Below are 17638 nucleotides of genomic sequence, written 5' to 3' on the forward strand. Positions count from 1 at the left end.
TGATGGAGGAAACGGAACAGGACTCTGACTCCTCCCACTTACCTCCCCTAGGATGTAGCAGAAATTTTTTTTAAAAGTTAGAGGAAGCAGCTAACTCCAGCCAGGAGAAATGAAGACCAAGCAGAAGAAAGCAGTTGTTTTAAAGCACTCTCGGTCTGCCCACCTCTCCTCTCCTTGACCTCTATCCTGAGCTGGCTTTCTGTATTTTCAGGAGAGAAAGAACCCGCCCCTGAGGAGCCTGGCTCACCTGTAAAGTCTGCACCGGCTTCTCCAGCTCAGAGTCCGGCCAAGTCAGAGACGAAGAGCCCCGTGGGCTCTCCCTCCAAGTCTGTGGACGGTGAGTGGAGCTGAGCAGCTGGGAGGGAGGAGGCGCCTCCGCAGGCCGAGAAGGGGGTCTGCGTAGAGGGTGGGCAGGTATGCACTGCGGGGCACCTGCCTTTCAACAGGCATTGCGCTCCTAGGGGAGACTCTCCCCTCTGCTCTTTCTAGGGAACCTGAAACAGGGGTTACCAATTTTAAGCTTGTTCCGTTCACAAGCTGTGACAATACACCTTACAGGTTAAGCCGAGTCTAAGCAATGCTGAGTAAGTTAACGATTGACCCACAGTCTTCTCATCTCTCACTCAGGCCAGGTTGGCTGATGGGCCTTTCTAGATGCACCAGCCCAGTGCTCAGACTTTAATGTTCACAGGGATCAACTAGGGATCAAATGTAGGTCTGGGGTGGGACCTGAGACCCTGCATTTCTGGCAAGCCCCCAAGTGAGGTTGATGGTGTCATTCTCAACCTTGGCTGCACATTGGGATCACCTGGGGAGCTTTACAATCCCTGACGCCTGCTGGGGTCCCACCGCAGGGGTTTCTGGGTTCAGTGGTCTAGGAGTGGGCATGGGGGTGTGCAGCCTGGAGTTGTAAGATCTCTCCAGGTGAATCTAATGTGTAGCCCAGGTTGAAAACCACTTTATTAGATACTAGTTTAGAGAACTGAGTTCTAGGCCCAACTCAACTGTTGATTTTAGAAAATCAGATAATCTCCGTGCCTCAGTTTCCTTGTCTGTCAGATGGGGCTACTAATATTTTCCCCTTTTAAGGTTCTTATATATATAAGGGAAGGTGTAGGTGAAGACATACTTGGAAAGAGTAAAAGCATGATTTAAATATAAGATCTAATTATGGTTATGATTAATAATATACATATGATGGATAATAATATGATAGTCCAAACCTCCTAGATCATGCAAGTGTCTTTAATGAGCTCCTGGAATCGCTCCGGGGCATGAATGCTCCTCCCCTGGGGCACGCCACCCCAACTGTGAGCCCTCACCAGGGAGGGCTGAACCCCAGGCAGACAGTAGCAGTTGGGTGTCCTGATAGAACCTTCCCCCTCCTGGGTAGAATGGCCACACGTGTGGATGCAGCTCGAGTCCCCAACCCTGAGCTCCCTCCGTAAGTGAACTGCTGCCTTGAGCACAGGCCCAGCATTGGCAGAGGAAACCCATCTGCTTGAGGCCAGAGCCCCAAGTGGATGTCCCATGACTGTGTTCATCATGTCTCATCGTGGTGTTGTCAACCTGCCTCCACAACGTCTTCCTTTCTCTTCCCGTTTGTGCCTTCATCAAGGGAGTTTCCTCTGATTCTGAATACTTGTCTCTGTAGTAGTTACAGAGAGGCTGTTTACTAACTCACTCCAATACGTGCAGTGGGGGAGGGACAACGGTTACAAAGGAAATATGTTGCTCCTCAGTTTTTTCTTTTGCCGCTCACAACCCTGCCTTCGGGAGGTTTCCTGACCATAAAAGTCATGACCAATTCCACATGTGCTGTGCATGGTTTAGGCATCCCTCTAGGATAGACACACATAGGTCATACCCATGCACTAACACACTCCCGTACTTGAATGGGACATGCCACCCACAGTGAATGGGCCTTGGGCCAGCTGCTGGACGCCCCCTTTGGCGGAGGGCTTGTGGCCCTCGGGAGCACATCTGCACCCTCCCTTCCTAGTGCATGGGCCCCTCTAAGGAGCCCATGACCTCTTCTAGGGCTGGGGGCCAAAGCCTGAATGGCCTTGGGGACCAACTGCCTTATCTGGATGCAGAGAGCACCCGGCCTGACTGCCGTCTGCAGCATCCCTGCACCAACTGCAGGAAGGCAAGCCCACTGGAGAGGAGGCTGGTGGCAGGAGTGGGACAAGGGGTGGCAATTCCATTTCGGCTCTTGGGAGCCCCTTGGAGTGACCTCTGCTGCTCAGTGGGACAGAAGGGGGGAGGAGAGGGGTGTGAGGGGTGGGATTACTGCTTTCCCACTGCCTGACGTCGTTCCCACTGCAGCAGGATTCCTGCTTCTCTCTGGCCCAAATCTATGCTCCATGGAGAGGCATACTCTAGTTGAGGTGTTAGAAAAGAGTCTTCCTGTAACACAGGCAGAGCTGGGGAGCGTGGAACTCCTTGGTGCCTTTCCCGCGTGAAGAGGCACCAGTTGGAGCTGTCTGGGGTGACCGGTGTAAAGTGGGGCTGGGTGGCCTTGGCCAGGCTGCCCATTGGCTTGCCCAGCTCCTCAGGGCAACAGGGCTGACCCCCCTGAGTAGCATCTGCACTTTGACATGTAGCTCACCCATCGGATCAGGAATGACTTTTTCACCGTTTGTCACCATGCTCTCAAATCGTCTTGTGCTAATTCACCTCAACGTCACTCCTCATCTGTCTGCCTGACTCCTACCCCCTCAGCCTCTCTGAAGGAGTCCTTCCAGTCCTCTTCCCTCACATCTGGCCATCTCTGTCATCACCTTCTCTGTGACTGGCTCCTGACTGTCCCTGCCCCTGCTGACTCAATCCCCCCAGGGACCCCTCAGGAGCACTGGCTATGCCTGCAAAGAAATAGCCCTGCATTCAACATCAGAAGATCAGCTCTGTCACTTACTAATTTAGCCATCTCAAATAAGTTGCATAAAAACACTGCAGATTGGGGGACTAACATGAATCCTTGCCTTTCCTAACTTACAGCATTTTTATCAGGATAAATTGCGCTCATAAATATAAAAGGACCTTGTATTGTGCTTTCATAAATGAGTTCTCATTATGTACTGTGTTCTCAAGATTGTGAGAGATACTATGCTGCTTGCTGTTTTAAGCCACTAAGCTTTGGTGTGGTTTGTTACGCAGCAGTAGATAATTATTAAAGCATAGTGCCTAATGAGAACTGGTTTATGGAAATTAGTTCTTCTGTGGGTTGACTAGGCTCAGCAGGGTGGTTCTTCTGCTCCACTGATGTCAGCTGGGGCTGCAGTCATCTGGTTGCCTGACTAAGCTAGAACTTCCAACATGGTGCATTCACATGTCAGGTGCCTTGTCAGGGGCAGCTGGAAGGCTGGGCTCAGCTGGGACAGTGGAATGGCTGGGCCTCTTTCTCTGTCTGTCTGTCTGTCTGTCTGTCTCTCCATATAACTGTAGGTCCTCTCCATGTGGCCTCTCCATCTGTGTTTACATCAAGGCAGTTGGACTTTACACATGGTGCCTCAAGGCTCCCCAAACTATAGAAGCAGAAGCTGCTGGGCCTTCTTAATTCTTCGGCCTGAGGCTGGCTCAGTGGCACTTCCTCTGCATTCTGTTGGTTTCTCCAAGCCACAGGGCCAGCCCAGATTCAGTGTAGGGAGGGGACCACACTCAAGTGTAAAATTAATATATTGGTGGTAGGTTTAGAGAAGGGCAAAATCATTGTCAAATGTCAAGGGAGGCTGGAACTAGACCTTGGGGAGATATATGCTTGGACTGGCAGATGAGAGTAGAGTGGGCTGTCCAGGGAGTGGGCATTTCTGGAAGGGGACATCGGAGGACTGAGAGACAAGTGTTTGGATACTGAGGGATAGTGAGAAATCCAGTCTGAGAGGTAGGTACCCAAACAAGCTCGGCATCTCCCTACCAAAGCACCTCCCCTTCCTCCTCCAGCCTCTTCAAGCATTTCAGCTCTTCCCAAGCCGCAAGGGTGTGGCTATGGACCCGGGCTGCCAAGTCCAATCTTGTTCCAAATCCACTCTCCCTATTCCCCTCTGCTTCCTGGCCACCATCCTTGGATAGATCCCCCAATTTTCCAGCCTCCACCCCATTCCACCCACCCTACACCTGTCTCCTACTCCCAGAGCTCCAAGTGCCCCATCTAGGAGAGGAAGCCAGTGGTTCATCTTAGGAGATGCTAGAAGGTGAGTTCGCATCTGCCGCAGCTCCTGGGGCCCTTCAAATAACTGAAGACCCAGGTAGTTCTGACCTTAACTGTCGTGGGCTGTTAACAAAGGAGGGATCTGGGCTCTCAGAGCTGGTCCTTGATACTTTCCTTACTGGGACCCAATTAGTATTTAGTTCTAGAGCCTTGACTGCTGCCCTTTCTCTGGGCCAACTGCACCCTCCAGGGGTCTCTGTCCCCTCCCGCTGAGGGAGTGGTGACCTCGGTCTGGAACCCGACTCCTCCAAGGCCCATGGCGCCTCCCAGCCCCACGTTCCATTTGCTGGTGCTCCCCAGACAATTCATGGTGCGGGAGCTCTGCGAGATGCTGGTGGCATGCCCGGTGTGGCCTTGTTTTCTGGCTGGGGAGAAGAATCCTGGTGTGCTCTCCTAGAGCAAGCCAGCAGGGGCTGCGTTTGCAGATGCAGCTAAAGGGGCAGGCATGGGTGAAGGCCACTGCTGGGGCGAGGATGCCTATCACCACAGGGCAGGAAATGGCACCTGGGCAGAATGGGGGCGTCCTCTGATCCATAATTGTGTTCACGGAGCTAGAAGGCAGGGAACAAAATCATCTGAGAGGGTGTGACTTGAGAAACACGTCCTCACGGGTCATCCAAGTGAGGGGCCATTGGAAGTACAAGAGCCCAGGAGGCCGAGAGTGGGAACAGGGGACTAGGTACAGGAGACAAAGGCCAGCAGGCAGGGCTGCTGTTTGTTTACAAGGTTGGGTCCAGTTCAGCGTAGAAGGCTCAGGCTGGGACAGACAAGAAAGAAGGTGAGGTATGGTGTTGGCTTGGTTAGACTAAAACCATTCACACGTTCATTCGTTTGCTTATGCATTCAACCATTCACGGATTCCACAACCATTTTTTGAGTACCTCCTGTAAGCTAGTCACGTAGATAATTAAACACAGTCTTGTCTGATTTATTTCAGTTTTGAGGGGAGAGATAGGCATAAAAAAGAAGTGATTGTTTTACAGTCACTGTGATGGAAATTTATCTACTAGGGGCCGAAAGGAAGGAGTGACAAATTCTACCTGGAAGCAGGGATGGGACCAGGAAAGACTTCAAGGGGAGGGTAACACTCAAGCTGATTGATTGGGTGGGTGATGGTTGGGGACACAGAGAAGAGAGAGAAGGGTGGTCCAGACAGAGGGAAACAGACTGCAATGGCAAGGAGGGGTCCAGGGACCAGAGGGTTGATGAGGCCAAAAGCAGGTGAAGAGAGGAGAGGGGAGCGGTCAGGGGGAAGGCTGTGTCTGGACTGCTTTTCTGCATTCAAGAGAATGGCCAGTGATGACCATGGGAATGCATGGTGGGCGGGAGGGCAGTAAGGGCCATTGGAGTCAAGGGCATTAGAGGACTTGGTAGCTGGATGATGGCAGGATGCGGGCCAGACAGTAGGAAGAATGGGAGCCAGAGCCAAGGTCTTCAGTACTAAGAGGAGACAGTCCTCAGGAGTTATTGGAGAAGATGTTTGCTTACTCAGATAGTTAAACTAGCCCATGCTAACTGTTCCCAAATTTACCCCCCTCTGTCCCATCTTCCATGTAACCAGACATTTCTCCAGTCTTTACCCCGTCAAGAACCCTAGCCTTTTCCCAAGACATCTATCTTGCCCCACTCTGTCTGTAAGTGACACCAGTCTCCCACCTTCCCCAGCTCCCACACTCCCACTTTCTTGTGGTGTGATATCCCTCACACTCACACACATGCACAATCACACACACCCCTCTCAGTTTCACGTAGTGAAAAGAACACTAGGCTGGGATGGCAGGAAACTGAGGTCTGCCCGCTTTTACTGCTTTACTCAGTTTTCCTATCTGTAAAATGGGGAGGAGCTAGATGATCTTTACCTTCCTTTCTACTTTTCAAAGTCTACAGTTTTAGAATTTTCCCTCCTCCTTCCCCATCCAGGCATTTCAAAGCTTGAGTGGAAGCAGGGTGGGATGAGAGTGGGAAGGAGGAGAAAGGGCGACAGGAGGGTTTCATTCCTGGCCTTGAATAGGGTGGCAATCTGTAGGGTCCATGCCACTCAGGGAATTCCACCCTCCCTCTGCCTGCCCCTCTCTGCCTACTGGGAAGATACTCTCGATTTTTCAAAAGTTCCTCAGTGGTGTAGGAAATGAAATGGGTATGAAAACATGTCATTTCCATACTTTTACTAGTGAAACTGAACCAGTTACAACAATTCTTAGATGCGTCCCCTGAGTTGTCCATGACACTGCCCTCCCCTTCCTACAGCCTCTCTCTAGTCTGCGTCTGTTCCCTTGTTCTGTCCGCTTCTAGGAAAGCTCCCAACCGGGCCCTTGCTGGGCCGCTGCCGTGTCTGGAGATCATTACCTGTTTACATTTGTAGGCAAGAGCCCAGAGTCCCTGGCCTGCCAAGGGCCTGTTCTCTCCTGTTTGGGAGAGAACCCTGCCTACCCCTTTGCCCTTACCATGTCAGCCGGCCCCTCTCTTTGCTCTAGACTTCCTTTATATAATTGCCTAGAAATGGTTCTGTTAGCCCCAGGTTGAAGCTCTCGCCTGAATGAAATCTTATGGGTCACGTCTTTGGATCTTTTTCTAGAAGACGCTAAGAAGACGGAAACAAGCAAAGCCACCACAGAGCCGGAAGCGACGCAGCCAGAAGGAGTGGTGGTCAACGGCAGGGAGGACGAGCGGACGGCAGAGGACATCCTCAGCAAAAGCCTCAGCCGGATGACCACCAGCGCCGACACGGATGTCGATACCTCGAAGGACAAAACAGAGTCAGTCACCAGCGGCCCCATGTCCCCAGAGGGCTCGCCTTCCAAGTCTCCCTCAAAGAAGAAGAAGAAATTCCGCACCCCGTCCTTCCTGAAGAAGAGCAAAAAGAAGGAGAAAGTGGAGTCCTGATGCGCAGCCCCCTGGGGCTCCCATCTGCGTCCTCCCTCCCCTCCCTCGCCGTCTCCCATCTCTGTCCCTGGAAGCATGGGGCCAAGGAGGGGTCGAATAGGCCCTGGATCACATTCTGATGGGACACTTAGAGATTACCCCACCAACCCCTCATTTTACAGTTGCCCCACAGAAATCAGGTGACTTTCCCAAGGTCATGCAGCTGGTTCGTGGCGGAGCCTGCCCTGGAAGTCAGGTCTTCTGGCTCCCAGCCCAGTGCTCTTTCCACTGCACGACACTGCCTCGCTGTGGGCCGCCCTTGTGAGGACGCTGCCCCCGATCTGAGCCCGGGGCGAGGGGCCAAAGTCAGCCGCAAGCTCTCACAAATCAGACCCAAATCAGACAGGTCAAGGCTTCCCTGAGCAAGGCCCTTGTCCTTGCGTGAACCCAACCTCCTGCTCACGGAGCTGTCACTATGTTTAGAAACCTCTCTTCTCTTTCCCATAGGGTAACTGCCCTGCTGCTCACAGTAACCACACAAGTGGACCCGTCCCCTCCACCAGAAGTTAATCCTTGTTCCCAAGGGCTGATGGCTTAGCTTGTGCTCCCCCAACCACTAACCCCGAGCTTTCTTCATGGAACCTCTGGAATGACGGCCGGAATTGTTGTAAGAGAGGGCAGACCTGAGGGCAGCCAGATCAGCCACAGCGTGGAGGATGGTTCGATCAATATAAGAAGCCAGGAACTGGACTCATTTGAATTGTGCCTCTCAGGCGCTTCAAAACTAAAACCAAATTTAGCTTAGGAAAAACTTCTGTCATGAGCAGGGCCGAAATTTGGGGAAATTTCGATCCTCTGTTGGCTTTGGGTTGTACAAGGAGGACCAGGACAGCGCGGATATGCGATGCCTTTCAAGCATTGCCTGACTCTCAGGGCAGCACAGCTCACTCTGTCCCCCTCCGGTCCAGCATCTGGGATCCCCTGACCTTCCCTTAGACCTAGAAGCCCTGGCTCACAGCCTGGAACTGGCATCTTACCCTTGGCCCCTTGACCTTGGCTCCTCTGGGTTCTGACTCAGTCACTCTAGACCCAGCAGAGGAGAATGAGGTGAGCCCTTCAGGATTAATCCTCTCGGACCAGCTCTCAGAGAAAGGCTTGGGTGTCCCTGGCCCTGTCACTGTCTGTCCATCAATCCTGGGGCCTGTAAGAGCCACAGCTATTTTTTTAGATGCCGTCACTATCTTTTCATACTCTTCCCTGGGGCTTTGATTTATGAGCACCATTGACTCCTAAAAGATAGACAATCCATTCTCTTTAAAGCACAGTGTCTTCAAAGAATATTTTCCCTTTCTGTCCTGAATATTGTCAAAGTATTTTTGAAAGTTCTTAATCATAGTTTTCCATTTTTGAGCACTTACTACAACACACACACACACACACACACACACACACACACACACTGTGCAGGCTTCACATACACTATATCCTTTAACCCCTCGTGATAATCCTGTGATGTGGGTCAGATTGTTCCCATTTTATGGGTAAGAGAACTGAGCCCCCCAAAGGATAATTGACTTGTTCCAGTGACTTGGCTAGAAAGATTCAGAGCCTCGATTTGAACCCAGGTCCGTCTGAATCCAGAGCCTTTGCACTTAACAGCTATGATGATCAGAAAACTTTCATCTCCAAGGGTGGTTGTTTTAGTCCTGGACCGTTTCGTTTCTGTAACTGGTCTCCACTGCATAATGTTAGCACTTGACGTGAAGGTAGGAAACCACCTGTGTTCTCCCCGATCAGTGCACAGTAAGTTCCTGGTGAATGTGGGCTGCGACAGGGCCAGTGTGGACCTCTGACAAAGGAGAGGCCAGAGCCTTCTGGTTGGGGCAGGAAACACCATCATCGTTGGGCTATTTCTTGAGAAGGAAGGAAACTGACACACGACTAAGGAAAACACAAATACTGTGTGTCCCTAGAGCAGATTCCTAACTGCTACCCAGACCCATCTCTCTGTTCTGCTTCTGATTGACTCAAGTCTTGTGATGGACAACCCAAGGCAGAAAAGTCTGTGATATGGCAAATGCCTTTCGAAGGCACTCCTTTGATGCCTTCTTTAAAAAAAAAAAAAGATTTCACATTCATTCATTCATCCCAATATTTGTTAAGCATCCACTAAGCAGCAGGCATTATGCTGACATTAAAAGAAAACAATCGTTGTGACTAGAAAAATCAGCGGCAGGCAGTGTTAAGAGAAAGGTAGAGGGGACCTAACCACTGATGCAGCTTTTTATGTTTGAGTGGTTGTCGCTCAGAGATGATGTCAACAGACTCTTTGCTTTCAACACATTCTCTTTATTCCCTTTAAAACAGGGAGGCCTCATTTAGGTGAACATGCCAGGGCCTTGCAGGAGTTTATGCCGTGGGGCCACCTCATATCCATCCATCTGTTCTTTCCCCATGCGTTCAAAAACCACGCATGAGCTTAGGTCATGGACCAAGCTTGAGGGCAGGACATGGTTCCTGCCTGAAGGAGGTTCCTAAGTCTAGGAGGCATGTAAACAAGTTACAGAACGGGCAAGGGTGCAGAGGAGGTGTAAGGAAGCGTTGATTGGCTATCTTCCAGGTCAGAGAAACCTTCCTGAAAGGAGTGAGGGTTAAGTTAGGTTTTCAAAACAAAAAGGAATTTTCCAGGAGGACAAGAGGATTAGTAGGACACTGGTGATGAGGGACAAGCACGTGCAAAGGCACGGAAGCATGAAACGCCATGACGCGTCCATGGAGTAATTCAGTGCGGCCGGGACGGAAAGTGTGAGTCAGGCGATGAGGTTCACTTCACAGGTGGGCAGGGGTGGGTCATAAAGAAACTTGTAGAAGGTGTGGGGGAGTGGGACTTTATCATGAACGGGGTTTGGAGCTGCTGAGGGCTTGTGGTCAGGGTAGATCGTGAGCAGGTTGCATCTTAGAAAAATTCCTTTGGTGACTGAGCGGAGAACCGACCGCAGGGGGCAGCGCTGGAGGCATGGGAGGTCTCCGCAAGGAGGCCTTTCGGAAACTGGAACGGATGTGGTGGCCTGCCTTACACTGCCTTTTCCTTTATAGCAAATAGTGAGCTGGGAGCACAGAATTCATTCCCATGACATTCTTTGGATAAGGCATCTGAAGAGAGCTTTTCAACAAGGAGAGGGAACTATTCAGAGCGCTAATGCTCAGCGCAGCTTCCAGTTCTGTTTTGTCTTGGTGTAGAGTTGCTGGGAGAGCTGTCGAGTCACCCTGCCCATTTCTCCTCCTCTTGCACGTATAGGATGCGGCTGGCCTGCCTCCAGGCTCGAGGCCAGGCGCTGAGTGCTGCTGAAGCAGATGTGCCATTCAAACAAGACCACAGGCTCTTAGGGTGAGAGGAAGGGACTTATTCTTTGGCTCTGAATAAAAGTTGGCTGAATACTTTGGCCAGTGTCTGTCTGGAGAAAAATGTACATGTGAGGAGCTCAGCATTGTTAGGTGATAGGATGGTTTCTAGTAAAGCTTGGATATGCTGTGGAAAAGGATGACAAAATGTGGACAAACACGTTATGTTATAGATGCTGAGCTGAGGAGTGGAGAGGTTTCTGAGCCTGTTTCCTTGGGAAGAGGGGCAGGGGTGGGAGTGAGGAGGCAGAGGTTGTTACAGAGATGCAAGCTTGGCTCCAGTCACTCCCCCTGCACTGGTGACCGGTACCCAGCAGTGATGTGTGAGGACCATCCACACCACGTGACCTTTCCTCAAACTTTGCAAAAAGCACTGCCAAGAGACCAGCCCAGATCTGGGCTCCATAAGAGCCTCCTGGCCTGCAGGTGACCCAAGTCACTGTCCGACTTCAGCCAGGTTATACAGATGAAAATAACCTCCCTCAACCCTCCTGTAAGGAAAATGGGGCTCTTCCTCTGCAGGCAGATAAATTCTTTTCAAAGAACTTGAGTGGATTTGGATGAGAAGTCTGGTCCAGTAAGAGCCCCACTGGAAAGCATCACCCTTATACCACTGATTGTGTGCTCTGAGCCTTGCATCCTGCTCCCTGTCCAGTAGTGTCACCCACTCCTGAACGTGGCAAGACAGTCATGCAGATGTCATTTGGCACTGCCATCACAGAGGGCTACTATCCTTGTCAACACGGGAAGAAGTGCTATGAGGTCACTTCTCTGGTTGCCGTGGATTTGAAAGAACCATTCACCCAACATCACAATTCACTTCTGAAAGCCTAAAAAAATGAAAAGGAAGTGTGGATTTCTCCAAGGGGTAGTCAGAGGGGCAGATAGACACACAGCCTACCCTCGGCCTCTATGCCATCTTTTGTACCGGTGTGAATTTTATGCTCTAGCTCCGGGCAGGAATACTCAGTTTTCGACTGTTGAACAAATGAGAAAAACTACAGCCCTTCCCCTGGGTACTGGTGCAGGTCGGCAGCAGTACTCGAGGTGGTTGTCACATTGCATTTGCCTCTCCGAGCACAGAGGAAGCGGGTCTCTTAAAATCTTCTCTACCATATGAGCCCAAGCGAACTCTCTAAGACAATAACATTCAAAGAGTCTGAGAAGAAATGAAGGAGGGGACAAATCTATGCAAATCTATGCTCTCCACCCCCGCAGAAAGGACAGGGCTCCCCACAATTCAAAACGTGATGGGACATTATATCATCACTGATCCACATCTATTCTGAGAGGGATACTTTAAAAAGTCAGAGACCTGAACTGACTCATGAAATATGCTCATTGGATGTTTATCTGTGGGCGTTCCACTGGTGCCACAATATGAAAAAGCGTGCACAGTACACAGTAGAGTGATGAGTTCCAGACGCCCCATCTAAGCAACCTGTCCAGTTGGACGTGGATTCCTTTTTGCCGGAACTATGAGTGCACATGTAGAGCTCTGTCGCCAATGCACGCCCAACCCTGTTAGCCTCCCGTGGTGAGAAGTCACCTCACCCAGGCTCCAGTGTGGGGTTTCAGGCGGGGTGTCTCTCTTGAGTGGAGAAAGCGCCTTTCATCATTTTTATGTAGAGAGGCTTCTCTTTTTAGGAACGATTAGGAAGCATCTCTGGTTGGGGGTTTTCTTAAAAATACAGAAGCTATGGTTTGCGTTGGTTTGTACTTACGTGGTATGAAGTTTTGCCAAATTGATGTTTGGTACCCTTTGCCTTCAAGCTTGCCCCCAGAGTTGGGCCGTCACTATGAGACATTGGGGCCTGAAGATGGAGAAGTGGTCACCGTTACTGGCACAGGGAGGGACTCAGGTGGAGCTGGAAGCAGAGTCTCGCTGTGGGGAGTTACCAGCCAGTAGCTTTCCCTGTGTAGTCGGCCCTTGATTTTTCTCACCCACTGTTTCCAAGCAGCAGGGTGAGGCCCGCTGTGACGTGGCAAATCCCCTATCTTTAGTGTGAAGAAAATGTTTTGAGGGCTTAGGGGGTGGGAGGAGAATAGCAAGAAAAACCCTAAACTCTTCTCCCCTCCAACAAATTATCTTGCATAATTCTGAGAAGCGCAAAGGCCAGATCTTCTCTGTTAAAGTGAACCAGAAGGAGGAAGACAGTTGGACCAAGGACAGAGGGGCTACATTTAAATACATCAAAGGCTTCCTAAAATGGGAATATATTTGGGGGACCTCACCCCCACGTTTCAGCTGCACCCCATGCCTATCGGTCCTGCTTTGTGGGTGATTGTTTGATCTCCACCGGCTGCTCCACCTTTAAATTCCTGTAATCTACGCTACACCGCTGAGTCCCACGCCCTTTCTCAGGAAGAGGAGGGGTGGGGAGCAGAAATGGTCCTGAGCCCGGCTCACCTGGTGGTGGAGCACACGGGGGTCTAGGTAGAGTGCTGTGTTCTCTAGAGCTGTGGACGGTTTCGGTGAAATGTCTGTGTCTGACAATCGTCTTCCCTTGTACATACATGGTCTGTGTTTAGCTTTTCCTAGTATTGTGAAGTTTCAAACAGGGGTTCCATGCAAATACTCTTTCTGCTACTGAAATGCCAGCCCCCCGGATTGTGCATCTTCCCCACGAGTGGTTTTGCCTTTACGCTAACACTTTTTGAGCCACTGATGTGCAGATTGATTCGTTTCTTGGGCTTTTATTTTGCAATTTTATATATATATACACACATTATATATATAATATATATATATATTTATGGGTTGGTTTTGTACAGTTTTCTGTTTGAATCTCTGAGCACCAAAGCTGCCCTCGGATTGTCAAGAGAACTTTCCAAAGCCACTTCCTGAGCCCCCCGCTGCTTTGGTGTTTGTGGTGCCGGGTGGTATCTGTGGCCGTGGATTTCTGTATGTACGTGCTGTCTTCTCACCCGCAGATATTACCCTAGTAAATCTACTGTGCTTGGCTTCCCGGTGTGTGACCCATCTCTGTCGGCCACCCAGTTCTTCCAGCTCCCTGGGGAGCAGAAACCAGAGAGGGGCTCCATGTATGGAAACTTTTATCCTGGAAACCTCACGCATGGAAACCTGGACATATGAATCATTGAGTTCTGATGGGGAGGGAGGTAATAAAATGCTATGGTCCTCTGAGAAGGGAAAGGCCATGTGGATTTGCAAACAGCTCTGTGGAGGAAGGTCAATTTAGATGGGTTGGGATGGGGAGGGGTTGCAGAAACAAACATGTGGGTGGGCCCCGTAGGGAAGCAGCAGGAGCCGGTTCACAGGCTGGAATGGAAAGAGGTGTCAGGCCAGGATCAGAGGGCTGGGGAGAGCTAAGATGTCACCCTAAAGGGCAAAAGGGGAACAGAAATACTAGAGGAGAGGAAGAAGAGGAGGAAAGAGCCATTTTGCCCCCCTCCCAACTCTTCTTTACTCAAATAAGGAGCCCAGTGTTTATGGAGGGTCCACACACATCAGTCAGGAGCTGTTTAAGTGTGTTATATGTAGCACCTCATTTAATCCCCATAAAACCAGAAGGGCGATCCTATTATCATTACCCAGTTTACAGATGAGGAAACAGGCTCAGAGATAAGAAAACTGTCATAAACCGCAGGTTAACATGTGGTGAAGACCAAATTCAAACCAAGTCTTCTAGGTAACCAAGTTCTTCCCACTACTGCCCATTGCCCAGTGTCCTGAGCAAAGAGACCTCTACAGAAGCAGATCCGATCATCACGCCCAGGCCCACCTGTTCCAAAAAATGCAGTCTCCTGCTGCACCCAGGTGCCCCAAAGCCCCCACAGGCTCCCCCCAGGAGCCGAGGTTCTCCCCTGCCCCAAAGCCATCAGTTTCTCCTCTCCTGAAGTCACCAAGGAAACTGCCTGTAAGCAGCACAAAGTCTCAGCTCTTGTCTTCTCACAGCTGCGTGCACTGATCAGGCCAGGGACCATAGTCAGTGTGCTGACAGCGCTTTATAAGGCTGGCTGCAGCTGAAGGTGCTGATGCAAATGCACAGGTTCAACAACTCCCCACCCCCGCATCCTCCTCCTCCTCCTCAATTTCTGCTGCACGGACAAAAGGGATCCAAACATGGGAGCAGAGTGCCCTCTACCGGCCAGAAACGCTGAGGAATTTCTTCAGAGTATACAGTGCTGGAGAGAAGATTTAGGGTCAACCAATCGCGTGAGAAAGGAGAGCCTGCCTGGAGAGGAGGGTGAAAGGACCCGCAGTGGAAGCCAGCTAGCTGATAGCAGTGAGGGACACCTGGGACACTGGGGAAATGCTGGGGGAGGGCAAGCCTGGCCTCAAGGCAGAGAGCCAGGTGCAGGATTCACACAGCTGGAACCCTGTTTGCAAGGTCTAGGTAACAAGGGGAGAGAGGGGATGCCTCAGCACCAGGAACCTGGCAAGGATCAGAGCGCCAGGACCCCCCACGAATGCCGGCTACTCTCATAAATATGAAAAAGGAAAATTTCAGCCAAGTTTTGCGGACTCCACTGCTGCCACACACATAATCTCTAATCTGACAAAATGTAACCATTAGAAACAAATCTTTCCTTCTCTCTTCCTTTGGACCTTAGGACGGGGAGCCACACATCTCTGACGGGAACCATCTTTAATCTGATAGAGATCGAACCCTTTCAGGAATAAACATGGAGAAAAATAGTGCGGTAATGATTTAGTAGTTCAAAAGCAGGAGCCAGTCTGAGAAATGGGGAGAGATGCTCCTCAATGTAGCTGAGTTACTGCAAAAAACAAGAAGAAGGTTAAGAAAATCTTTATTAATATCCGCTTATCGGAAAAGACTAGCCAGTCATGAAAAGGGAGCACTTTAAACTAAGAAAAAAAAATTTTTTTTGATGATGAGAAACAATGCCGTATTAAAACGAGGCATGGGCAGTCAACAGCAGGTTGAATATTGTTGATGAATGAGGAGAGCATAAAGATATGTTTAGACAGGTAAGGATCCCAAGCCCAGCACCGGAAAAAATTAGCCAATCAAGTGTCCAGTTGATTGGGAAATCAATCTAAGTAAATGAGAATGGGAAGGACATGGGATTAAAAAATGGTTGTGAGCAATTAAATTAAACAAATTTATACCTAAGTCTAGTTTTTCATTGTTAATTTAACAAACTTAAAGCAATTGTTTAAAAAATAGTTATTGGAATACACACACACACACTTGGAACAGCAGAGAAGTAAAATATGCTAAATTTATCATTATTGATGACAGGGATCTAATAGAGTTTTCTTTTTTTTTTTTTTCCACACACATACACTGTGTTTTATTTTTACAAGAGATAAATAAACTGACACCAAGCATTTTAAATGGATGACCACAACAAAAGCAACAATGATTGCAATTACCAAACATGAAACACACTCATACTATGTCATAATATTGACATTCAGGCCAGTAATCCTCCACTGTAACAGCTCCTTTACTTTGCAGTGAAAATTGACTTGTATATTTTTTGCCTCTGAGTCCTTGTGGGATTTTTTTTTTTTTATTCAAACAGAAAGTCACAAAAATTATAATCATCCTCATCAGTTCACTCAGTCCCATGTAATTAATTTTTTTTTTATCTTGATCTTTTGTTAGCACTTTTATGAATTCATCAGTTTTCCATTAGAGTTCTGAAAATGCTTATTCATTCAGTTCAGCAGTATAGTCAGTTACCAGAAACCTGTCCTTGTCAGAGTCTTTTCCATGAATTCCTTGAAGATGAAACCCTTTTATAGGAACATTTTTGCAAAAGCATCAGAGTACACCCAGAACTGTCTGTAAATGACAAAAGACTTGAAAATGACCATGGTTAAAGTTTTGATAGTTCATAATAATGCAATTGACAAAGAAATTTAGTTATTTCTGAGATATACATTTTAAAGTAATAACTAGAATTTTGACTTATAACATTATACCAGAACATATAAGATTTTTAGAAATTTCATGTAATGTCTGAAACATTTATATTAACATATTTCCATACAAATAACCCAAAGAAAGTTTAGGGTTAGTTGTTTGTTTGTTTGTTTGTTTTATACTGCAGGTTCTTATTAGCCATCAATTTTATACACATCAGTGTATACATGTCAATCCCAATCGCCCAATTCAGCACACCACCATCCCTACCCCACCGCGGTTTTCCCCCCTTGGTGTCCATACATTTGTTCTCTACATCTGTGGCTCAACTTCTGCCCTGCAAACCAGTTCATCTGTACCATTTTTCTAGGTTCCACATACATGCGTTAATATACAATATTTGTTTTTCTCTTTCTGACTTACTTCACTCTGTATGACAGTCTCTAGATCCATCCACGTCTCAACAAATGACTCAATATCGTTCCTTTTTATGGCTGAGTAATATTCCATTGTATATATGTACCACAAATTCTTTATCCATTTGTCTGTCAATGGGCATTTAGGTTGCTTCCATGACCTGGCTATTGTAAATAGTGCTGCAAAGAACATTGGGGTGGTGCATGTCTCTTTTTGAATTATGGTTTTCTCTGGGTATATACCCAATAGTGGGATTGCTGGATCATATGGTAATTCTATTTTTAGTTTTTTAAGGAACCTCATACTGTTCTCCATAGTGGCTGTATCAATTTACATTCCCACCAACAGTGCAAGAGGGTTCCCTTTTCTCCACACCCTCTCCAGCATTTGTTGTTTGTAGATTTTCTGATGATGCCCATTCTAACTGGTGTGGGGTGATATCTCATTGTAGTTTTGATTTGCATTTCTCTAATAATTAGTGATGTTGAGCAGCTTTTCATGTGCTTCTTGGCCATCTGTATGTCTTCTTTGGAGAAATGTCTATTTAGGTCTTCTGCCCATTTTTGGATTGGGTTGTTTGTTTCTTTAATATTGAGCTGCATGAGCTGTTTATATATTTTGGAGATTAATCCTTTGTCTGTTGCTTCATTTGCAAATATTTTCCCCCATTCTGAGGGTTGTCTTTTCGTCTTGTTTATGGTTTCCTTTGCTGTGTAAAAGCTTTGAAGTTTCATTAAGTCCCATTTCTTTATTTTTGTTTTTATTTCCATTACTCTAGGAGGTAGATCAAAAAAGATCTTGCTGTGATTTATGTCAAAGAGTGTTCTTCCTATGTTTTCCTCTAAGAGTTTTATAGTGTCCAGTCTTACATTTAGGTCTCTAATCC

The 17638-nt window shown here is 48.4% G+C and overlaps 1 protein-coding gene and 1 long non-coding RNA gene across 2 annotated transcripts in view; one reads left to right on the forward strand and one right to left on the reverse strand.

Moving 5' to 3' along the window:
• ADD2 (adducin 2) overlaps positions 1–15852 on the forward strand; it is a 112810-nt gene extending 96958 nt beyond the window's left edge. The window contains exons 15-16 of the mRNA XM_082356344.1: positions 212–337; positions 6786–15852. Coding sequence (XP_082212470.1) covers positions 212–337; positions 6786–7093 — 434 coding nt within the window. The 3' untranslated portion in view covers positions 7094–15852. The remainder of the gene's footprint in view (positions 1–211; positions 338–6785) is intronic.
• The window catches only part of LOC309611685, a 732894-nt gene that overhangs the window by 194043 nt on the left and 521213 nt on the right, over positions 1–17638 (reverse strand). The window lies entirely within an intron of this gene.

This window comes from Balaenoptera borealis, assembly GCF_965194805.1.
Source record: "Balaenoptera borealis genome assembly, chromosome: 15".
Classification (NCBI taxonomy): domain Eukaryota; kingdom Metazoa; phylum Chordata; class Mammalia; order Artiodactyla; family Balaenopteridae; genus Balaenoptera; species Balaenoptera borealis.